Here is a 24794-nt window from a genome sequence, read left to right on the forward strand (position 1 = left end):
AAGGGGATGCGGGCCTTCTCTTCTGGGCCCATTACCAGAACCACACTTGTCTTCCCAGTTCTCCAAGCCTGTCGATCAAACTTGGTCCTTGGGGTTTTCTGAGGTAAAATAAAAATGGATGCCAAAGCAGGCCAGTGTGAACTTACATCTGAATCATGGATTCATAAACGGTCTAGTTAACCGTTTCCTCTTGGATAAGCTGGGACCGAGAACTACAGCAAAAATAGAGACCCAACCCACAGAGGAGGGGTGGCTGTGCTCCAGCAAAGGGGTAGGGGCTTGCTTGACCTCTGGCCAATCATAAAGCTTTTAAGTCTGTAAATGTCTATCAGTCACCCGGGAGACACCAAATGTACTAAGGCTGAGAAATGTGTGGCTTCAGCCAGATGCCTCTGACCTGCCCTGAGTAGCCAAGTGAAGAGGACTTGTTTATGAAGCCAGGGCCAAGATGGGACCTCTCACTTTCGAAAAGAATAATCAACTGAGGCTCATGCAAGAGACTACAAAATGTTTGTGTCTAAAGAGCAAGGGCTGGAATGCAGAGTGCGGCCCAGAGCTGGGGAAGGGACCATTCAAGTCCCCCACTTGACCTACAGGCCCTGTGTCTGGGGTCTGCAGCTGATCCTGTGCTCAGGACAAAAACAGGCAGAAAGAGCACAAACCCCCATCTAGTCTTTTCAACATCTCCCTGGCCAGTAGCCCCTCCCTTCCCAGAACATGAACACTGGATGGATCTCCATGCAATGATGGATCCTCAGAGAAATCTCACTTGACTTTTCAACATTTTTATTCTTATGTTTGTACAGCTATATTTTACAACGCAATAATGCAGTTTAGACACAGCCAAACCCTGTCTCCGGAGTAATTATAAGAACAAGCATGACACAGAATGTGGGAGGGTCAAACATTCCCAAAGAGACTTTAGTTAGTGACAACTTCAAGTCCCTGTATCTGCCAACACTTCCAAAAGGGATGGCGCACGTCCGTCCATCATGGAAAACTTCCGTGAAAAAAGGCACCGTGAGGACACGTTACAGGTATATACAAACTGAAAACTAGAACAAAAGTTACATTTCTCCTTCTGCAGCTTTTTTTTTGTTCTTTTTTTGTTTTTAATACACACTTTGTAAATTGTAAACCTTCACTTGCAAAAAAAATACAAATACACTGAGGCATTTTAGACAAAATATTTTCTTACTTATACAGACGCAATACTTAAAATATTCTCTTAAGTGCTCTTTCTCAATAAAGATTCTCAGATCCGTGTCTGCCTGCAGATACAAAATCGAGCCTTTATAACGCAGTTTTATATTTTCAATATATCTTTTTAGGTTTATATATTTATATTATATATATATATATATATTTATATATTTACAACTCTGCCATATATTCCTTCACCTTTGGTTAAAAAAATTAAAGCCCTCTCTTTGACGACATACTGAAGTCTTGTCTTTTAAAACAATACATTTACATACAAAAGAGGTTTCTGTTCCCACAGCACGCTTACATTCCTCATGCTGCAACCTGTCACGTCAGAACTGTTGCATTCACCCCTACTTTGATATAGAAAATGATTTTGCTTTTAGCTGACATGGTTTGCCTTACACATAGGAGAAGAAGCAATAGTATTTTCTTAATGTTTTTATGGCAGTGTGGGAAGGGGAGCAGCTGCCTTGGCTCCCGGTCCGCAAAACCCCACCCCCCCCCCCCCACCCCAACTATGATTTGCACTAGTGGATGAGAGAGAGGCACTACATCATGGGATGACCTTTGTAAAGTGTTACAGCATCCTTTGGGGGAGGTTCTGAGAGGAAGGGCTAGGGAGAGTCAACACTCCATGCTTCAGCAGGCTTTGGGGAGCTCGGGAGGCAGGTCAGCAGCCGACACGCGGTATTGCACCTTGGTGTTGGTGATGGCGCCGTGCTTCTGGCGGAGGTGAAGTCGCAGTTGGCTTTTGTGACGAAAATGGAGGTTACACTTCTCACACTGGAGAGACACCAGAAGCCAAGGGTTAGCAGCCATCATCGACTCAAGAACTGTATCATTTCTCAAAAATCCAAAGCTGAGACGTCCCTGTGAGCGTGGGGTGGAGGCAACTCTTCCCTCTAAAAGGGCAGGTTTAGAACCTATTGGAATCCTGGCTTCCACTGGAGGTTAAATATACATTGAGCAAATGTCCCTGCCTTCCCTTCCAGTGTGTCACTCATGTTCCCGGGGCTTGAGATGCCCTTCCCTGACTTAACTGCGTGATTACAAGTCTTATCCAAAATAAATTCTGATGCAAACTCTCCTAATTAGTAATGCATTTCTGAATCTAAGATAAAACAATCCATCTCTTTCTAGATCTCAGATTTACAACCTTGCCCCACAATCATCCTGGGGCATTAGTGTCCTCATTAGGGGGCCAATACTTTGAAGTTAATACTTCTCATCCAAACGCTGTAGTCTCCCTACTGTCTAGCAGAATGCACCTCAGCAAATTGGAATCAGCCTGAATGCAGCAGCACACTTGGATTAGATGGCCTAAATTCATGAAGAGCCTTGAGTCCGGGAGATGTTTTTTTTTGTTGTTGTTGTTGTTTTTTGTTTTGTTTCAAATGCCATAGGTCCACTGCAACTCTGCCACCCATTGCTGTGTGTCCTGGCCATGCCATCTATCAAGACCTTGGCTTTCCCTTCTGTAAAAGGTTGTGTCAATCAATGCCAAATGTCCCTTTCAATTCTTATAGCCTCTGTGACTAAAACTCCAAGAGATCATGCCCTAGCTGTGAGCTTGAACAACTCAAAGCATTGAATGAATTAGTTACCTATATAGAGCCAGTTCATGAAGTAGGCAGCACTTTCTGTGTCAATGTACAGAGAGGGAAACTAAGGCACTAAGGGTGAAAAACTAACTAATTTGCCAAGAGAGAAACAGCAAGTAGAAAGATACTCATCCAAAGTCTTAGAGGCAAGTGAAAAAAAATTGACAGGCTTTACCGCCCAACATTTAGGTGTGAGTAAACCGTTCTTTGATTAGCCCAGAAGCACCTGAAGCATTGCCCTTGGTGCCTCCAAGCAGCCTCAAACAAATCAGTGTGACTGCGTTCCAATTATATGTTATGTCCTATGAAGGTAAATTTCACACAACTCACAACATCACTGTTTGGGCTTACACGACATTCAAACTTGACCAGCAGGCTGTCGTTTGCTGAGAGTTTGCTCTCTCACACAACCATTCCAACAGCCTGTTCTTCACACGGCACAAAGCATTTAGGCACCTGCTCTTTCTTTTGAATTTCATTTATTTTTATTTATGCATGTGCGGGCTTATTTATATCTGCACCACACGTGTGCAGGTACCAGGGAGGCCAGAAGAGGGCGATGAGTCCCCTGAACTGGAATTATAAGTGGTTGTGAACCACCCAATTCAAGTGCTGGGAACTGAACCCACATCTTCTGCAACAGCAGCAAGTGCTTTTAACTGCCCACCCACCCTCCAGTGCCTGCCTGCTCTTTCTTGAAACGATGTTTTCTAGATTTACTTTGGGTTCTGGTTTTGGTGTTTTTCTTTGCCATATGTCTCTCTGGTTGCTCTCCTACTTCTAAGCTCTGCTTCACCATCTTAGATACTCTTCCACACATACATATCTAGTGCAGAGGTATGATGGAGACACTCAGCAAGTATTTGTGGAATGAATGAATGGCCCAATTCTATGTCTTCTTTCCTAAGGCCCGGGTTACCCAGACCAATGCCTCCATTTCAAAGATGAGCACACTGAGACCTGAGGTGACTTTGACAATCAAGCTCAGATGTAGATCTCCTGAACATTGTTAGTCCACTGTAGGCTAGAGGTTGGAGCACATAGCTCCGCTGCTCACTTGCTCCATATCCCTCCCTCCCAGGCCAGCCAGGAACCACAGGGTCTACATACATGGTAAGGTTTCTCTCCTGTGTGGATGCGCAGGTGGCTCTTTAGAGTCTGAAGGTGCCTGAAGCGGGTGCCACAGATTTCACAGGGATATGGCTTCTCTCCAGTGTGGATGAGCACATGGGCACGCAGGTGGGCCACCTGGAGGAGGAGCACAGTGTGAGAGGTGTGGCCAGGGTGCACTGCCAGCCTATGCCCAGGTCCTCATCCGCACAACGTCCCTTCTCCACGCTGCCCTGCTCACCTGCACAAACCTGGCCCCACAGGTTTCACATTTGTAGGGCTTTTCTCCAGAGTGAATTCGAGTGTGGGTCTTCAGGTTGGCTGGCCGATTGAACTGTGCTCCACAAATGTTACAGCGATAGGGCTTCTCACCTATTGCCAAGACAAATGGAAAAAGGCAATCAATGGAGGACCACACTGACCCTCCACTTCTAGGCAACTGATCCTGTCCAAGGCCACTAAAGCCTTCCCTTCTCTACAGGGAGGTTACAGGGAGAATCTAGGGCAGTGGTTCTCAACCTTCCTAATGCTGTGACTCTTTAATACAGTTCCTCATGTTGTAGTGACCCCCAGCCACAAAATTATTTTCAGTGCTCCTTCATAATTGTAATTTTGCTACTATTAGGAACCGTAATGTAAATATCGGATAGTCTTAGGTGACCCCTGTGATGGGGTCGTTGGACCCCCAAAGGGATCATGACTCACAGGTTGAGAACCACTGATCTAGGGATCTGTCATCCTTGCTCACACACACCAGCAGAGCCAGCAGGGGACAAGGCCATGAAACGAGCATGGATGGCATGATTGGGATGGAAATCAATGCTATGCACAGGACACAGTGGGGAAGGTTTCAAGAAGCCCGGTGTTGTCATTAGGTCATCTGCCTGGAGGGCTGGAGCAAGACACTGCCCTTCTCTGGGCCTCAGTTTCCCTCTCTGAATGGGAAGGGCTGATTTAGACGACCTGGGAAGACTCCTCGGGCTCTTCCCTTGGACAGACAGATGCAATAATCCATTCAGTCACCAGGGAGATACAATCAGGCTGCTCTAGTTTCTCTGAGAACATACTTTTCCGTTTGTGGCAAGTACAGCTGTATTCCATTTGCAAGCAAGGCGGGGTGCGGGGCCGAGCAGAAGCTGGGCAGAGGAAACCAATCTACGGTTGAGCCTTCCACCATGGAAAGTTTCAGGGATAACGGGGCCACTGGAAGGTCTGAGAGCTAGTTAATGCCCACAACAATGAGGTTGTGAGAAGTGTCCTGGGAAAAAGAATGTCAGTTGGTTGATAAGCCCTTGAGGGACATCCAGCGGCTTTTAGTTGGGGCTGGTTTTACCTAAACCCAGTCTACTTAGCCTCTATGGGCATTAGTCTCCTCCTGCAACTAGGGGGATTAATTCTCCTAACCCCAGCAAAGGCAGAGAGGCAGGACAAAAATCTCAGGGAAAACACCAAGAATAAGCGGAGGTGGAAGAGACAGGGCAGGGTTAAGCCCCTAGTTCGGTGGTTCTCAACCTCCCTAATGCCACGACCCTTTAATACAGTTCCTCAGGTTGTCGTAACCGCCCGACCCCCAACCCCAACCCCAACCCCAACATAAAATTACTTTCGTTGCTACTTCATAACTGCAATTTCGATACCGTTATGAATCGTAATGTAAACATCTGACATGCAGGATATCCGATATATGACCCTGTGAAAGGGCCAGGCCACTCCCAAGGGGTCGCGACCCACAGGTTGAGAATCACCGTCCTAGGTGAAACCAGGAAGGGGGATCTGCCTGCTGCTTCACTCCTACAAAGTCCTCAGGTTGTTTGTTTTGTTTTGTTTTGTTTTCCAAGATCACTGTCTGCAGTCCCTAACTGGAGCACTCACTGTGGGACAAGGCCATACCCGTGTGGACGGTCTTGTGGCTGGCAAGGTTGCCTTTGTAGCGGAAGGAGGCCTGGCAGCGGTCGCATTTATAGGGCTTGTCGCTGTGCGTCTGCAGCGTGTGCCTCTTGAGCGAGGCCTCCTCGGAGAAGCGGCAGTCACATTCATTGCAGAAGAAGGCCCCATTCTCTGCAGAGTGTGGGGGGGACACCGGGTCAGCAGGAGAAGGCAGGGTGGAGCCCAAAAGCCTCCCTCCTCTGGAGCCATGTGGCGCTACACTGGACCCCGGGCTCCCTAAGCAGCACTTAGGGGAACCCACGGGACCAGTGGGATTTTCATTTTTCTCAGCGCGTAGAGTCTCAGGCATGGAAGACAGAGACAGGAGGCGGACTGAATCCCAAGATCCAGACGCTCACTCTAGAGCTCTCGTCTGGCCTCCCCAGTTTGAGGACACCTTAGCTTTGTTTCCTCCTGGAGCTCTGAGAAGGTTTTCTTATCAGTTCAAAGTTCAACTTGTATTTATACACAGCAGCACAAGACCCTAGAAGCCTCTCTGTGTCTCTCTCTCTCCAAAGTCAGTCTAATAATTCCTGTCCTGCCCAATCACAGGAGCACATTATATAATGAAAAAAAAAAAAAGAGTAAATTATGGGGACACGAGACACAGGTTCTTTAAGTCCCTACAGGAGGGGATTAATGATGAAGATTCCATGGTCATCTTTGCACAAAGATAGGACACTAAAGATGATGGTTGGAATGGAACCGAGGCCCAGAGACAGGAACTGGAATGCAGAACAGTCATCTGAGGTCAGGCGGGGACAGTCTCTATTCTTTCTCTGATCTGTGACCCTATGCCAGACTGCTTGCAGCCAGCAACTTCTTTATTTTGTCACAACAATCTGAGAATGGTATATCCAAACAATTTAACCCTGATTCTGTAGTTCCTTGGTCACAAAAGATAGTTGCTAGAGCTAGGTAAAAGTGAGACTTTCTACCAGGTTAAAAACTGAGGGAACCGAGACTGACTATATGGAAATGCTAATTTAATAATTTAGTTCAACTAACTTAATTCAGCAAACATTTTCTAAGTTCATCCTCCATGCTAGGAACCAACGAAGGCCCGTGAAAGACGCATGAATGACTAAGGCCATATGTTTCTCTGCAGAGAATCTACAGCCTCCCAAGAAACACTACCATGCACCCAGATCAGTACAGTAGTTTGGGCAGACAGGCTGAGAAAGCTCTGGGGGTTCCAGCAGCCCAGCGGGCCACCTATGCTGGGGTGAAGCTGGAGATTTCTCAGCCACTACAGCTACCCAAGTTCAACACCTACATCTGATGGCTTGCGTGGGTTAGCCCCGTTTCTGGGAGATGGAGAGGGAGGGAAGAGTAGTATCTTTGGTTGGTGATGGTGAGTGCCAATGGACTTCTAATCCAGGCCTTGTCCCAGGAACAGCCTCACAAATAAAATGGAATCACAAATCCCATGGAGCAGAGGGGCCTCCTTTCTCCTAGACATTGAGAAGAAGGAGGAGAAAGGGACTCACCACAGCTAGAATCCGAATACTCTGACTGGGTCTCTCCCATCTCCTCAGGGAACGTGGGGCCAGCAGTGTGGAGGCACATCTCTGTATGCTGCGGGGACTGAGAGCCACAGGATGTGCACTTTGGGGGGTGCATGTAAAGTGGTGAGTGGCTCTCGCTGCTGCTTCGGGGGGAGCCTGTCAGGGACCTGTGGACAGAAAAAAGGGGCATCAGCATCCAGCAGTGAAGAGTGGTCCGTGTGGTCTCCATGCTAACCTCTCTCTGTGTGCTCACGCAAGCCCAGGGACCAGTAACCATCTGTACTTCTGAGGCTCCGAGCCCTCCTCAAGCCCTCTTCTAGTGGATGGAGTCAACAAATGCCCTATTTCCGCTTCTAGGCCCACTTGCTTCTCCCAGGCCAGCAGCCCACAGCTTCCCTCAGTCTAAAAGAGGGGTTCCCTGCTCTGTCAAGACCACAGGAAGTGCCTTTGGGATTTGTGGGATGCTTTTCTCTTACACAAACCAATGGTCTCTCTTGCTATGGAAAACAAACCGAACTAAAACAAAAATACAACTTCAGTGTAATATGCTTCCTGACTCAGGCTAACTCCCTCTGATCCTTATCCCCTTCAGCATTTCAGAGAGAAACAAAACATCCCTGCACTCTGCATGCATCAGAGGCTATGAACCTCAGAACTGTGCTCAGGTAACTCCTGACCTTAGACCCGTGTGTCCTCTGAAATCACCTGTTCACGATGTTATTGAGCCGGCTGGCTTGGGGGATGGTAGAGTCCTCCCCACTGGCAATCAGCTTGGTTGGGGACTGGAGACCAAGGTTCTCAGGCTCCATGGGTGGCTGGCAGGCAGACGGGGTAGGGTAGGCTCGAGGGGACAGGCGGCCCAGCTCCGCCTGCTCTGAGCCCTCTGGTTTGGCATTCTGGTTGAGGTTGTTGAGCACAATGAACTTATACTTCTTCCAGTTGCAGGCTTTAGGGTCAGTGGGGCTCTTGGCTGGAGGGGAGCCGGAGGCCTGAAGGATGCATGCATTCTTGCTACTGCAGGACTCTGTGGGTGAGTTGGGCTGACAGTCGGATTTCTGAGGACTCTGGGGACTAACCAGGCCCTTCCGGTTCAAGGGTGCATTGTGGGGCTCAAAATGCAGGGCTATCTCATCCTCTGAAGAGGGTCTCTCTTCTTCTTTGCTGGCCTTGTCACAGGGAAAGTAGGAGGCATTCCGGGCAGAAGGGGCAGCAGGCTTGGGACCCTCAGCCACACTGTAGTGCATATCACTCCGTGCCTCCTCCGGGACTGCCTCCTTGGGTGAGTAGATGCTGCTGTGGCAGAAGCTGGGGGACACCTCCATGGTCGGCCTGCTATACTCACTGGGGACTGGCCTGGCGCTGTCACAGGAGAGGGTCCGTTCCTTGGGAAAGGGGTTGGCCACAGGCATGCGGGCATGGGCGTCTCGTAGCTCCTCATCAGAAAAAAGGAAGCTGCTGAGTGGGAGATGGCTGTACATAGGATATGAGGCTGGTGGTGTTGACAGGCCACTGTACAGGCTAGGGGCAAAGGCTCTGCTCTCACACCCAGGAGTATTTCTTAAAGGCAGATTGTTCTCCACAACTTCACGACCTCTATAGGCCATGATGTCATGGGGCATCAGCATCCGGCTGTTCAGGAACTCTTCTCGGGGAGGCTTAAGTGCAGGGACCATCTCTGCTTCACTGTGGGGGTTAAAAAAAAAAGAGCCAAAATTAGAACCGTTAAACAGGTGACCTTCTAGTGACATTGCTGTATAACCCCATCTGGGCTTGAGTCAGCTAGACATGGGAGATGTGACTCTGGAGTGGGAAACACAATTACAGGGGCATTAATGCTCAGCATTCTAGCAATCCTAGCCACAGCTGGGGAAACTGAGGAAGATGAGCTACTCATAGATGGTGTGTCTGACTGGACACCACCTTGTAAATGTGAGGCACAGATGTATGCATGTCTTTGGGAACTATAATTCTTCTGATAGTTTAGGATTTTATGGGTTACATAAAGCTTTTAAAGTCCTTGTCTCATTTGGAGGAATGAGATAAACTGCTTGAGCAAAATCCTGCAGGGAGAAGCAGGCATTTTATACACAGGGAAAGAAGGAGGGAAGGATGTGTGCACGTTGGTACTATACGGCCGGAAGATATCCACTAAAAGATCTGCTCTGTAGGTTCAATGGATTCACCGGGAAGTTCATGGAAGAGAGGAGGCAGTGACCAGTGCAAAAGCCCTGGTTCCAGAGCAGCCTGGCCTGGTTTGCAAACCCGGCTCTGACCTGGGGCAAGTTTGCTTAACCACTCAGAGCACACGGCCTGGCCTGTATAAAGTACTCCCAAATGATGGCAATGATGAACTTGCTGCCATTATCATCCACTGGAGACAAAAACATTGGCTGCAAATACTTAAAGGGACTTGTGTGGGTGAAAAAGCAGGCCAGCTCAACACGCTCGCTCTCCTCAGAGCTAGATCAGAAAGTGAGGGCTACCAGAGCCAGATTTCAAGAGGCTGTAGAGAGACTTTCCAACTACCCAAGGGAGACTGTATGGCTCGGAGAACAGGAGTTCTTAGTCCCTTGAAATGTTCAAATACAGACTGGAAATTCCTTCTTTGTTAAGAAAGAAGGCGGCTTCCCGAAAGCCGCTGAGTCAAGTGATTCTGAAACAGTTTGGCCTCAAGTAGCTGCTCCATTTAGGAAGGCGCTCAACTTCTTTGGCTCTCGGGATCCTCGCCCTCTGGTGATGCGCATGTCTCCTACCCCTTGGGTAAGGGTTAGACCAAGTGAACTCAATTCAATTCATTAAGTGCCCTCCCAATAGGAGCATAGTGATTGAGATGAAGAGACATGCAGCCGTGTCAACTCGAGCAGCCGATGATGCTCTGGTCGGGAACTAAGGTATATATATAAATAGTTACAACTGAGACCTACAGGAGAAGTAACATAGGCATGAAAATGTTAAGAAGAGAAAGTCATAAGGAAAAGCAAAATGCCTGCCAAACATGGATGAGCTGAGGAAGTCAGAAAAACCTCCATGGCAAAGGCATCCAGCTCCGGCCTTGCAGGGTGAGTGGAAAAAAAGAGACTAAAAGAAAACGGGGCAGAGGTGGGAGGCTGGGGATACCCAGGATAAGCACATCTGGGCTGCTGCAAGGAAGGACATCTACCTAGAGTCCATGAATAATAGGTAGAAATGAGCAATCATTATAGAGAGGTGGATGGAGTGTGTCATAGAGGCTGTCAGAGCATGCATGAGTTCTGGTCTGGAACTACCCTTTCTGTATCCACAGCTTCTACCTAGGTAGCCACTCACCTAGCCTTGATGAACTTCCTGCATGTGTCCACGACATGTTCCATCTGCAGGTACATGGCTGTAGCCATCACAGCCATGATGTTGCCTTCCCGCAGGTTGAGCCTAGACGTGTACATGAAGTCCAAGAGGATACAAAACCCCTCAGGGTTGATCTCAGGATCCAGATTGATGACATTAAGGTTGCATTTCAACTGGTCAGTGAAGATGCTGTAGAACAGGCCACTGTAAAGCAAACAAAGGTACCACTGTGGTGGTCACAAAGCACCTGTGTGCCTTGTCTTCCCAGAGCCCAGAGCTCTAAGCTCCATGGCACTTACTAGTAACTTCTACTTGTAGAAAGCCCAACAGATGCCAGGAATTCTTTAAGCATTTTGCATGTTTACATAAACCTGTATCCTCCCTAATCCTGTGAGATATGTACCACCAAGTTCCACTTTTACAAATGGGGAAACTGAGATAGCAGAGTATGGGAGAGATATTCTCAGAATCACAGCTGCATGCTCCTTTCGTCTATCTTAGCCCCATCTGCAGTCAGTACTCTGACTTTATGTTCTGTAGTTCCCTTCCTTTACCACAACACCCTTATTTTAAAAGTCCACTACACGAGGAGTGAGTTGGGGGTGGGTAACCAGTAATAACACGTCCATGAAGTCCACCACCTTTCTCAGAGCCCAAGGATTACCAAAATGTCAATTATTCCTAGAAGAGGCGACTCCAAGCCATGCCTTCAGGTCATGTTGTCTAGTCAGTTAAAACTAGAATTCTAGACTAGATTGTCACCTCAACCCTCCCCTTTCTGGGTGGGTTGACAGAAATGAACCAAATCTTCCTTCCCCAATAAGCAACTCTTCAACGTTGGCTAATATCCTTAACTCCTCTGTTCCTTATCTGCCAAGTCAGGGGAGAATTGTGTGTGCTTAATAGGGTTGAAAAATGTTAGCAGTATACACTGATGCTTGGCACACAGTAAATACTAAACACTAGCTATTATTTTATATCTGTACAACTGTGTGAGACTTACTCCTCTCTTTACACTATGTTGGTCCTGAGGTTGAACTCAGGTCATCAGGCTTGGCCGCAAATGCCTTTACCCACGGAGGCATCTCACCAGCCAGCCCTTCACATTATTTTTTTAAGTGCTATTATTAGACACTGGCTACGTTCTCTAATTGCAATGCTGAGCTGTCCATCATTCCACAGACCTGTGCCTTGCTTTCATTATCTACAAAATGGAGATGTAGTGCCATCCACAGGAGTCAGCTGGCAGGAAGAACTTAGAAATGACTTAATATGATGTCACCCAGGAATCTTGAAATTTGGGAAACTATGAAGAATTAGCTGTCTTACGCACTCTGTGCTTAAACCATGGAAATATAGTTCAGTATAAATTACTAATGTGATTGGGGCATGGTGGTTCATACCGATAATGCCAGCACTTGGAATGAGAGAATCAGAATTTCAAGGCCAGGCTTGGCTAGGTAATGTGTTCAAGGCTAGCTCTACATTAAACTCTGCTTCAAAAAATTTTTTTTTTTTTCGAGACAGGGTTTCTCTGTGTAGCTTTGTGCCTTTCTTGGATCTTGCTCTGTAGACCAGGCTGGCCTTGAACTCATAGAGATTCACCTGCCTCTGTCTCCCGAGTGCTGGAATTAAAGGCGTGTGCCACCACTGCCCGGCCAAAAAATAATTTTTTAATAAAGCACAGTTATGACATAGAAGGGCCAAACCTGTCCAGCTTGGTTCAACCATTTAGAAACTTTCCTTTGCTTTGCATCCTCACACTAGTTAACTGAAATTCCATTAGTAACCAGCATGTGTCTTCCTGCTGGCCTCAGACACATCGTGTCTTCGAGAGTGCATTTCTTCACCCACTATGCCTTTGAAACAAACTCTCTTCTAAAGGTGTGTTCCTTCAACTGTTTTCTGAGGGTTCAGAACACCAGGCCATGTGCTGAGATCTGGAGACGAGGGGAATGTCACCTCAGACACAGGGAACAGCCTATATATTCGTCTCACTGGCTGCCAATTCCAGCTCCCCATTTTCTGCAGTCACCCCTCACTCTCAGACCACTCACCTGCAGGCCATGAGCACTGTCTTATGGGCTCTGAACTGCTCACGGCTCACCACAATGACGACGTCAGTCAAGATGTCCCGACTCCGGAGGCGATTAAGGTTAAGAAGAACATCACTCGCATGGCGGGTGAACTGGATACAGCTGTCAGCCGATGAGGCCATCTTGTCTTCCCCTGAACAGAAGTTTAAACTCTTGTTAGTCCTCGAGAACCTATCCCCTGCTTCCCGAGAGCACCAAACGGACGGCTTAGCATGCTAAGGTATAGAATGCAACTCAGGTATCTAGTGGACAATTCATAGCCCATCTCTGGACATTACTATTCATAGCTGTCAAATGGGGAGAATAAACGCTAAGTAGAAAGCTCTTTAGGGGAAAGGGGAAGGGAAGGACTGTTTGTTAAGTGTTTTTCCCACATACTAAGGACTCTGCCAAGCATTGAGAGGCAGTGAGTATGTCGCAATGGAGAAACCACTCTTGGAGAGTTACCCAGTTCGTTTTGCCTTTCACCAGCTCTGTGACTTGGAGCATGCTGTTACTGTTTCTGGGTTTTGGTTTTCCAAAATAAGAACAGCAATACCTATGTGGTATTTAAAATTAGAAATATGTGCCTAGACCATAACAGGTTTTGTTGTTGTTGTTGTTGTTGTTGTTGTTGTTGTTAAGGTGCAGCTATTTTTATCAGCACGCCATTTCATTATCCATCCCATGCTCTGGGATTGTGAGTTGTTTTGTTCAATAGTTTGAAAACAGCACTAGCACAGCACAGGCAGAGTTGGCGACCAGGTTAGCCTGAACTAAGAAGGAACACGGGGATGAGTGAATAACCCCGTGCAATGGTGTTAAGACTGTTAGTATAGGGACAGAGGGGTGAGGACTGGGACCTGTATGGAGAGAATTCATTAACCTTTGTTCATCGAGTGAAAGGTGGCAAGCTTAACAAACAAACAAAACAAAAACACAAAAACCATGCACAGGTAAAATCCAAAAGAAATAATTCATCTACAAATCTTATAGCATATAACTTAATTCACTTACCCAATGCCTTGCTTCACAGTCCAAAATTTTGCTTCAAAACTGCAGAGAAGAGAGCAAGCAGAGATTGACTAAATGAGTGTAAGATTGTCCACTCCGGTCTTAATTTAGGACACACGTAGTTAGCTTTGCTTTGGTAGCTGCGGCCTGCCAGCTGGTGCAGTTTTCCCACAAGCTAGCAAACACACTCCATCTCTGGGCTTATAGGCACAACTCAAAGCCATTTGGTCACAATGCCTTACCCTCGGTGCTGGGAGCACCACTGTATACATTAATTACATATACCTGTATACATACATTTCCTTTCCCCAGGTGAAAAAAATTTACATGTCAAAAGTCCATTTGAGTTTATGGGAAACAAAAAAAAAAATTAAGTAGTTCTTTCAATATTAATGATAATGATTCTTCAGGGACCTAAAAACACTGGATGCTATTCAAACCTTTGCTAAAAATATTATCTTTCAAGTCTTAGAATGATTCCACAAGGCTGATAGGGCCAATATCTTTATCCTTATTTCACTGGTGATGAAATTGAGACTCAGGGTTCAAATGACTTGTTCAGGACAAACAGCCAGCCAGTATCTCCTGATTCTCTGGAACACTTAAGACTGAATACCAAGTCTACAGAATAAAACCCGAGACATCATGTTTGCGCATTCCTTGAGTATCTTTGCCCTCTTTTTCAAAGTCTCCCATCCCTCTGTTTCCAGGTCTAAAACTAGACAGAGGACTGACCATAGCTTCCAAGTTTGGGCTTCTCCCTGGCTGGTGAAAGATTTAACTGTGTGGTTTAGCTGAGAACTGGCCAGGGAGCCTTAAAGAGATTTAATGAAGTATGTGTTCTTTCCAAATTGGTTTCTCTTAAACAAAAATCATTAGGAGCATAGGTGTAAGATTCTCCTTTACGATTGGATGCGGGCTGCAGAGCAGAACAATAATGTATTGGAACTCTGTTCTCCCATTTAAACAACACAGCCCTCCAAAGCTGCTTTCCGGGTAAAAGAGCCTAAGGCCAGTGAGGTCATGTTGGGCCACGTAGATAGTTGATGGCCTGGCCCTAGGTCTTCTGGCTCAGATTCCTGTCCCCTTTCCAAGTCGGCCTACGTGCTGTGGAACATGCAGGACGGCAGCACCCTGAGGTGGGTGAATCTTAGTTTCAAGCTCCTTCCCCCACACAAACTTTGCCCCATTCCATGGGCCTGAGTCTTACCAAATGAGTGCTCTACAATGAGAGGCTTCCTGGAGTCTGTGACCACTCAGCTATTTCTCTGTGGTCCCAAGTGCCAGTCAGCCAACCTCATCAGTTTCAAGGTTAATACATGCGTGTGAGTGAGTGGGTCCGGGGTAGGAAACAGGGGAAGAGAGAGGACAGAAAAAGACAGAAGAGCCGGTTTCTTCCTGAGCCCATCCTAATTCAGAGCGAGGAAACAGATTTCACTTGAACCTCACCCAAGTTCAATGAGCAGTCTCTTTTGAAAATAAATGCTGAAGGCACGTGAAGTTTATTTACTAACTTTCTCCTGCTTCCCCATGGAAGAGATCCACAAACTCTTCTGGAATACTTGGGCTGAGCCATAACCACCAGCTCACTTGTGGATTTCCAGTCACAGACTTTTGGAACCACAGGAAGCCCAGATTTGCCATTTCACCATGACAAGTGGCAGTGACTCACTCCAGATGAGGACAGACCCAAGCAAACAAAAAAAGGCAACCCTGCAATGTCCACTGTCAGGCTGGTCTTGGGCTTTTTTTTTTTTTTTTAAACCTGTCTGTCTGCACAAAGCACATGCACATACAGGGGCAGCTTGAGTTCTATGGAGTCACTCATTTCTAAGGATTCACTTCTCTGTAAGCCAACCAGTTCTCAGCAGGTCTCCGCACAGCTGCGGGGGTGGGGGGGGGGCGCTAATGCTTGAGCCGAATGCCACCTCCCTCCCTCCAGAGGCTGCCGGAATATTCGGAATATTCGGAAGCTCTCCAAACTAGCTTATTTGTTTTACAGACCACTCACTCCTTTTCCTTATTGTACCTTCTCTTTAAAACGGCCAGGATTCACTAGGAAGGAAACTGAGGCTCCAGGAACAAGTCCTTGCCCAAGTTCTCAAAACCATTCTCCAACAATGTTCTACACAAACAACCCCAAGGAGAATTGGGCCAGCAAGGAGAACCGAACCAGAACTGGATCCCCAGCTCTAACTCCGGGTCCAGCTGCAGTAATCCCCAGCTACAAATTAAAGGATGACTAACCCACCCCTGCATCCTTTCCTCCCTAGGCGCTTTCGTCGTGTGCCTTCAATGAGGAAGCTTCACGAATGGAGCGGGAGGGGAAAGGGGGGCGGAGAGGAGAGAGAAAAACAGGCAAAGAGGGCAGCAGCAGAACTGGGATGGAGGGAGAGGGAGGGAGGAGAGAGAGAGAGAGAGAGAGAGAGAGAGAGAGAGAGAGAGAGAGAGAGAGAGAGAGAGAGAAGGGGAAGAGCTAGAAAAGGAGCCAATGCGAAAGACTCCATCCTTTCCCTTCCCTTTTGGGCGGGGGTGGCACTAAGCAGCCGCACTCACTTGCTCACACGCACCGGCACCAACCCCAGCCCCGCCACCCGGCAAGCCTGCACAGACTCGCTCACCGCACCTAGCTGTACCTGTCTTCCTTGGGACCGCCCCACCCCCTGGCGATCGGCTGGCACCGCTGCCCATCCGCCTCGAAGCCCCGGAAGGTGCGGCCAGGGCCGGGTGGTAGGACTGTAACGGCCCCTTAATTTGGTTACATTCAAATAAATGTTTTCGTGCACGTCGGTATTATGTGCTTTTTTTTTTTTTCCTGTTACCCTGTCAAAGCAGGGGGCCACGAGGGGAATGGCACAGCCCTCTCATTCCCGGAACGTAGTCGACCTCAGCTCTGAGGATTTCATAGAACACTCCTGCCCAGCGCGGGCTCCAACGAGAAGTAACTTTCCAGGAAGCCGCGGCCTGACAGCCCAGTCCGGGTTTGCTGGCTGCGCAGCGCTGGCCAGGGACGGAGCACCCTTTCCCCTAAATCCACGGTCCACAAGGGTTCCGGCTTCCAGGCCCGAGTCCCCCAGGTCCCCATTCTGCCCCCAACCATCTAAAAGGCGCAGAGTGCGGAGCCCAAGAGCCTGGAGACAGTCCGAGGCTCGCCTCCTGATTTCCAGTTTGCCCCATTCTGGCAACTGGGTGCTCTGGTGTTTGTTTGCTTTTGTTTTGTTATTGTTTGTCCTAGGGTTTTGGCGTTATTTCATGGGGTTTCTTTTTGTCTTTTTGTTTGCTACCTTTTTCTCTGCTTTAGAAGGGAGTGGGTAGGCAAGAAGTCAAGGTCAAAAAGATGGAGTCCCCCGGGACTAAGGATCCCCATCCTTCGAGACCTGGCCCAATAGGGGAGAAAAAAAAACCCAAAAATCAAAAAAACTAAACCTGAAAGAAAACTAAACTGAAAGCCCCTTCCGCCTACGTTGGCAAGAAAGGGTGGTTTCCGCCCAGTCTTCTTTAGAGCCAGAGCTACCAGGCTGAAGCCAGACAGGCTCCGGGATTCCAGAATCTTATTTTCCTGAAACCATAGAGACCCGGTAACGGCGCCGACTGCGGTGCAAGCCCTAATACACTGCAGGGCTGCCTCGCCTTCCCAGGAATGAACCCCACTGTCGCCTTGCCTTTGGGGCGGTATCTGCGCCACTTGGGTCCAGTCCTAAAAGTAGCGGGTTGCATCTCTGCACCGTACATCCTTTCGGCGGCGGGGTCAGGCCCTCACCCCAGAGATGGGGGTCTCTCTGGTCTCAAGGTCCTGTTTTGGGTTTCCCTCGTCCTTCTCCCTGGGCTAACGCGACAAAGGGAATTTTATATGGGACAGGAAGAGTGAGTATCTGAGGAATTACTGCGCTTATTGGAAGTGCCATCACAAATGGTGTGTTTACCTCGGCCTAACGCTAGAGAGAGCCCTCCACCAAGGCTTGAAACTGCAGCGGGCTGCTCGCCCCGCCCCTCCTTCCCATTGACCTAGTTTGGCCAGAGTTTGGATTTGGAGAACGCCTTTCCACTCCTCTCTATCCAGGATGGTTGTTGGATTATTGGTAATCTAATAACTCCAATAGCTCGCCGAGGACTCTAAAGAGGATTCTGAAAGTGTAAATCACTGTCTAGGGACAAGGAGTTTGACTAAAGCGGAGTTGGGGGGTGGGGCTGACGCGTTGGAACATGCCTCTGGGCTCCAGCAGGAGCGCTCTTTCCTAACAGGACGCTTACGTAGGTCTAGCCACCCGGTTCTGGCGATAATGGGTAGAGTCAAAGTGTTGCTTCTGTTCTGGAGGCCGGGGGGGGGGGGGATTGGGGGACAATATTGGTGCTCTTGCCTCTGGGCGGCGGCGACACTCACTTATGATAAGAAGAGATGGGGGTGCCATGGCCTCCTCAGCTGCGTGAGCTAACCAGAGGACCTTATGTCCTGACTTTCATTTCTGTTACATGCCCTGCCTCAGAGCTCTTGCAAGGCTGCAAACTTCGAGGGAATAAAATAAAACAGAGGGATGTGTTTTATCATCAAGATCTGAAGAGCTGAAGGGACGCCCACCCCCACCCCCCCCCCCCCCAAAACCTGGCCGAGACAGCCTCCAGAAGGCCTGCAGGCAATGCCCGCAAACTATGTCCTTCAGCAGAGATCTCTTGCCGGATCCTGACAGGACTGGGATCGGCCTTAGGGTAGGGTGGAAGTGGGAAGTACTGTCGGGCAGGAGAGAGAGAGAGGCATGATCTCCCCCAAACAAACAATGCCTTTTAAAATTCGATCTAGGCAGAAGTCAGCCAAGGTCTTTATTCACGTTAATGAAGATGGAAGGCACTAACTGTCCTTGGAAAGCGATGAGTCAAACTTGACCGCGCTTCAGTCAGACACGTCCCCAGATTCGTTTCCAACCCGAACAGAGGCGCATTTCTCCGCGCGGCGGCCTGGGACAACTCCCGCAGTGATAGAGGGTGAACTGGATTCCACCCGGCCGGCCCGGGCGGGGGAAGACAGCTGTGTCTCTGCGGGGAGGACGCGGGCCGCCGCTAGAGGGCGCCAGCGCGCCAGCGCCAGCGGGCCATCTCAGGAAAGAGCCTGGAGAAAGAACTTTACTCAAGAGATGGGGCATATCTCAAAGAATAATGCTCTATTTACTCACAGCTCCCCTCTGTCTCTCTCTGTCTCTCTGTGTCTGTCAAGTAAAGGATAAACAGGATGGACAGAGAAAGAGTTCAAGCTTGGAGACAGCTAGACTAAGTCGTCCCTGGCCACCCTCCTCTCAGTGCAAACACGCGCTACAGCTGTGAGATGGCTCCTCTGTAATCGTTCCATGTCTGCTGTCAAAAGCCTGAGCACGCTAAAGACTGGTAGGGAACGGTGTCCAGTGTGCGGCGGGGACTCGGGCGACCTAAGGTTAAACTGCTGTCCACCGTGAACTGGGATAACCTCCCCGGATGAAGTCTTTGGAATTCAGAAACTTACTGCTTGGCCCAATTCCACAACAGCAGTGACGAAGTGTAAATCCTAAAGCTCCTGGGTGTTTCGGGTATCATCTTTCTGCTAACCAACTTTCTCTGTGGAGAGGCCACAGACCTCCTCAAAGACAGGACCGTTTCTTAGTCGAGATAGATAGTTAAGGCTGGGCGATGGTGGAAGTGGACAGCGTGAGCTTATGGGTTTCATCTGTCTGGTCAAAAACTTTGAGGTCAGATGCCATCCTCATTGGAGAATGCCCTTCCCGTCCGTCGGTCCTGGAATCTGATCAGGATCAGACCACCACGCCGAGCAGGAACCTTGACCATAACCGACCACTAGGTGGCGGACTCGGTCCGTTCCAGAATCACCCTGCTAGCACAGCCTTCCACACAGGGTACCCCCTCACCAGAGGATTTTTGTCTGTCTCTTGGGGGGGGGGGGGGGAGTTGCTTCCAAAACTGAAGTCGGAAAACATTTAGTTGTTGAGCAAATGTAACTCCGTTCTTCTGGTTACTCATGCCTCTAGCTAACATCGCACCGTTTCGGGAGCTGCTTTCAGGTATTATTTGGTTATTTGTTCCCCTCCTCCCCTCCTCAAAGCCGGCTACACACTCACTTTCAAAAAGAATGACACCCGAAAGTATGGAGAGAAATTCTTGCAAAAGGAGAGAGGGAGGGGGAAGGGGGGAGGTGGGAGAGAAGGAGAGGAGAGAGAGACAGAGAGAGACAGAGACAGAGAGAGGCAAAGGTTGGGAACAAGCTCATGAACCATCCCCACGGAGGAAGGGGGAATCGGAGTTCTTGACCCACTGAGCAAGGCAGGGGAGGGGACCCGAACCGAATACGTTCTCCAGGGGGTGCTACTGGTCTGGAAATGGGAAGCAGGGAGGGTCGGAAGGAGCGAAGGGAGGCCAGCGGGCCGGCCGGGCCACCGTGCAGAGCCCTCGCGCGTCGCTGAGGTCCTACTTGTTGCGCCCTGGAGGACACCAGCACGCGCGCCCTGCTCTGACTCCCCCACGGCTGCAGCCCAGCCTGCCGCTGCTACCGGCGCCCCACCACCCCGGCAACACGCCACCACAGCCACCCGGGGAAACTACAGCACTTTCAGCCCCGCGGGTTTTCCGCACCAACACATTCCTCGTTTTCTCAAAGTCAGACCATCAGCAGACTTCGGGTACCCTGAGCACTCAAGTCGGAAGCGGGAAAAAGCTGTATCAGCCCAGAGAAGTCGCTGCTAAGAGCCAATGGCATCCCACCCCTGCAGGGCTGTCCTTAAATTACGGGAAGGGCATCGCCTATTATTGACACTGTGCTGGTTTAGAAAACGACGTGTTTCTATCCTTTTTTAAGAGATTAACTGCAAAGTACTTACTTTAAAGGTTTCATCTCTCATTTAAGAAAAAAATCTCTCAGAGGGAGTTGGGACCACATGCCTAATTACAGTCATTTCACAATTATTTTTCAGCTTTTTTAGCTTTTACCAATAGTTTCGCCCACCAAGGGGTGGCGCTGCCGCACCACCTCCCTGAAACTTGAAGTTGGGTTTTTTTGTTTTTTTGATTTTTTTTTTTTTTTCACAACAGAGTGGGATATCCCCAGCAGGGGACAGAGGGAAGGAAGGATTTTGACATCTAGTCATGGCATTTACTCAACCCATAACTGGAACTCCTCCTCGGGGCTCAGTAAACGACAACTTAGAAATCTAGGATGCCATTCCTGACCACCAAGCCCAGAATAAATCAGTCTTTTCTTGAAAAGACTGCTGTAAAGCCTTCAAACCTGAGCAGAGGAACAGGGTAATTAGTGAAGACCCGCTTTTCCTCGCTGTCTCTCCCCTCCACTCAGTTGTCATGAACAGCATCTAGCCTTATTGTCGGCACCAAACAGACCCTTAAAATCACTCAACGTCTCAAAGTACTAGAAAATAAATTCTTCCAAATAGGATACTGGAAACTTCTATTTATAAACGGGGGTGGGGGTGGGGGTTGTCCATCTACAGGTTTCTATTTTGGCCCCAGGACTCAACTGCAGTCATTTTAGCAAGAGAAATGTCCATCTCCTGGTGTTTTCTCTCCATTTCCTCTTCCCCCAGGGACAAATAGCTTTCCTTTTTATTGAAATCGGTATATAAGGGAGACTATGATTTCACCTCACTCCTCTGAGCTTGTGTTTGCTACCTCCAGGAATAGCGTGTGGACTAGGGCCAGATGAACTTCAACTTGGGCTGCAGATTTACGAGGTCCTGCTCAAGCGCCAAAGGCTCTTGGTAGTAAATAGTGAGCAAAATAGATACCTGTCTCGGGATGGGTCATGCTGCCCCCTCCCTTATTTTAAAGTTATTTATTAAAACCACTCACAACACCTCGCAAAGAAAAAGGGAAACCAGCGAACTGCAGAGGAAGCCAGCTCAGAGCCACAAACTGTATTTCTAAACAGTCCCTTCCGAAGATCCCTCTCTCGACCCCTCCTCTACCTCTTTCCTTTTTTCTTTCTTCTCTCTCTCTCTCTCTCTCTCTCTCTCTCTCTCTCTCTCTCTCTCTCTCTCTCTCTTTTGTGGATAGTAATGCATCCATAGCAATATTTTCCTCCTGGGAACTAGACATGTTTGGGAAGACAAAGATAAAGTCACTTTTTTTAGGGGGTGGGATGCGGTACTTGACTCCACTACAATCAAGGACCCTGTAACAGCTCTAGACTCCCAGCATCGGGATCGAGGTAATGCCTCACTATCCCTAGCACCCAAACTAAATCTCTACGGTAGGGAGCCCAACACAGAGGTTATTTATTTCACTCTTTAAAAAAAAATGTTGGTTGGTAGTGGTGTTTTTCATGGGGGAGTTTTAAAAGTCCTTTTTGCAACACTAGTTCCATTTTCGCCATGGCTCCAACAACACGGTATTATAAAGGCAACGCAACCCACAGTTCTCAAGACCTTTAACGTTCACTGTTTCCGGCAGGGTTGGCCTCTAGGTCCTGCTGCCCCCCAGGCAGCCGATTTCCTAGGTTCCAACTCCCAACCCACTCCCGCCCCGGGCCGCCGCCGCCGCTTTTCCCCGTTCCTACTCCCTCGAGGAGAGCCACAGGTTGCAAATCCAACCAACCTCGCAATCTGTTTTTGCAAAATCACTCACAAAGATCTCCCTTTCGCACCCTCTCCTCCTGTGCGGGGGTCCCCCAGCCAAGAGTCACAAAGTGCCCTTCTTCCCTCTCCTAGTCTTTCACATCAGGAACGCGGGCTGGGGCTCTGTTTTAATTCCTTCGCCCAAAAGAAGGACCTTGGGAATCTGAAGCCTGGAATCCGCTATACCCAGGCCCATAGCTGCCTTTTTACACAGCTTGCACCAAGGGGGAAAAAAATGAAATTAAATTTAGGAAAGGGAGGGGAATTATCGCTGAGGGCCAACACAGTCACGCAGCACCCAAAATACAAACACCGCGGCCGCCAGAAATCCCGCCACCTCCCCGGAGCTCTGGGCTGGCTGGCCAAGATCCCTCAGGTCCCGCACGCTGAAAGCGCCGCAGGTGAAAAAAACAAAAACAAAAACAAAAAAAAAACCGCGCACCCCTCTCCCGCCCACCCCCCCCAAAATCCCTGTCCCGCCTTCAAGCCTCCTTCCTCCGGCTGGGCAGACCGAGCGCACCCGGGTTCCCGACTGCCTCGACTCACAACCAAGAAAGAATAATTTTCAAAGTATTCAACATCCCCGCCCCCCCGTGCAAGCGAAGCCTCCCCAAAACACTCTGTCTCTCCTTGGGAAGATCACGGCTCTCAAAGGAAACTGCAGACACGCTACTTCATCTGGCTTTATGACCAAAAAGAAAAGGGAAAATAAAACAACCAGCCGAGGAGTTGGCTTGCATTCCCCCCATGCCGACTCCCGGCTCGGCTGCAAGGCAAGGGACTGGTGCGGGGCCGGGGCCGGTGGACAGCCGCCAACGCGGGCACCGGGAGAACTGAGCGGGGAGGGAGGCAGCGGCGGGGAAGGCAGTTTGCAAGCGAGCAGAGAAAGCAAGCCAAGCCGCGCGAAGCCGGCGGGGCCGCCGCGGTCCGCCCTCCCAGGCCGCGCAGCCCAGCGCCCGCCGCCCCGCGCCCCAGCGTCTCCAAACACCGAAACAACACCGGGCAGGGCGGCACAGCCTCCCCGAGGCGGCCGAGGCGCTCCAAGACAGCAAAAAGAAGAATATACGTATGCGTAAAGCTAGATCCTACAGTGGGAGAGACGTGGGGCTGATCTTCGGCATTTATTTTAACACCTGACAGCTAGAATCAATAAATAGATACATTTATATCAATAGATACACATAGGAAACTTGGAGCCAAAGCATTTGGCAAAAGCGGAAAAAAAAAGAATTAAAAGGTAAAATAATGATCATGAGCAGCGGCGGCGGCAGCGGCACCAGCGGCAACAGCGGCGGCGGCGGCAGCGGCAGCGGCGGCGGCAGCAACAGCAATAATCACCTGGTGTCCGGCCTTTCCTAGAAACTTCTTGCATCACCACTTCTAAGAACCCCAGTTCTAAGAATCAACAGAGCTCAATTCTCGGAATTTGAGCTGCGGGCTTTACCACTGCTCCGCAGCAGGGGAGGACTCGGGGAACGGCGGCGCGCGGCGCGGCGCCCCCCTGGCCAGCACACGGCCTCGGAGCCACGCCGCTGGCCACTGTCCGGTGCGCACCGAGCGCCCCGCAGCACCGCCGCCCGGAACACCGAGGGTCCCGCGACAGGCGAGCGCGGCTAGCAGGAGACCCTCCCTGTCCCCGGCCGCCGATGGAACGGTCCGCTCCGCCGCCGTCACGTGGGCTCCTCCTCCGTGACGTCGGCGTCTTCGCTGTAGCAAAGCTCGGCCTCTGGAATTCTGAGAACTAATTTGCTATTCGGTGACATAAGAGGGGGAGTGCGCTTCGCGTTCCCGGGGTCTGGGGCTAATTCTTCTTCTCCTACCCATAAACTCGGCTCCTCGAGCTAAATACACAAAAGGGAGCGAGAGATTTTGAGCCGTTGGAACAAGTATGTTAGAGGCAGGTTTAGAGAGGCGAGTGAAAGAGAAAACAATAAATACCACAGCTCCTTCCAGCTAGAATATTAGGCACCACGAGAAAAATATTTGCCAAGCAGTTTTCGGTGGGTTCATTTGTTTTCTTTTTATTTGGGACAAAGTGTGTTGGGGAGGGGGTGAGGGGTGTTTTTTTTATTTCTTTTGGGGTGGTGGCTTGGGATTGCTTTTTGTTGTAATTTGATGATTTAGAAGGTTTTTTGCTTCTGATTTTTGCCTTTTGCAAGTTTGTGGTGTTACGTAAATCGGAGGAGCCGTCATCGTTGATTTTACTGTCTCTGTGTTCTTTTCTTTCCCTTTTGAATCGCTCAGGCATTTAAAATATGCATTATTTCAACCCTAATACCATTGACGGAAGCTTAAATTTTTTGGCCACATATGACAACCTCAGCCTCCACCCCCCTACCACACCACCACACACACACACACACACACACACACACACACACACACACACACACACACACACAAACCGCCCTGGGGCAGCGTCCTCCC

General features: G+C 49.2%; 1 protein-coding gene across 2 annotated transcripts; it reads right to left on the bottom strand.

Moving 5' to 3' along the window:
- Positions 1 to 765: 765 nt before the first annotated feature.
- Bcl6 (BCL6 transcription repressor) lies at positions 766 to 23983 on the bottom strand. 2 transcript variants are annotated; one of them, XM_036203807.1, is made up of 10 exons: positions 23706 to 23983; positions 13768 to 13806; positions 12733 to 12904; positions 10658 to 10879; positions 8057 to 9034; positions 7334 to 7518; positions 5808 to 5975; positions 4159 to 4289; positions 3918 to 4055; positions 766 to 1989 (listed from the first exon to the last, which is right to left on the bottom strand). In XM_036203807.1, exons 3-10 carry the CDS (start codon positions 12891 to 12893, stop codon positions 1846 to 1848), a joined length of 2127 nt encoding a protein of 708 aa, XP_036059700.1. In that variant the 5' UTR covers positions 12894 to 12904; positions 13768 to 13806; positions 23706 to 23983; the 3' UTR covers positions 766 to 1845. The 2 variants fall into 2 exon arrangements, with proteins under 2 accessions (XP_036059700.1, XP_036059701.1); XM_036203808.1 differs by lacking the exon at positions 23706 to 23983 and adding an exon at positions 16401 to 17141.
- Positions 23984 to 24794: the final 811 nt, after the last annotated feature.

The sequence above is a fragment of the Onychomys torridus genome, chromosome 12 (assembly GCF_903995425.1).
Source record: "Onychomys torridus chromosome 12, mOncTor1.1, whole genome shotgun sequence".
Lineage (NCBI taxonomy): Eukaryota > Metazoa > Chordata > Mammalia > Rodentia > Cricetidae > Onychomys > Onychomys torridus.

Excerpts from the sequence above, each read along its gene's own strand:
- Bcl6 (XM_036203807.1), bottom strand. The coding sequence starts at position 12,893 with ATGGCCTCATCGGCTGACAGCTGTATCCAGTTCACCCGCCATGCGAGT. Across the intron at positions 10,880-12,732 it reads ACAGTGCTCATGGCCTGCAG|TGGCCTGTTCTACAGCATCT; the intron begins GTGAGTGGTCTG and ends TTTGCTTTACAG. Across the intron at positions 7,519-8,056 it reads CTCAATAACATCGTGAACAG|GTCCCTGACAGGCTCCCCCC; the intron begins GTGATTTCAGAG and ends TTCTGTCCACAG.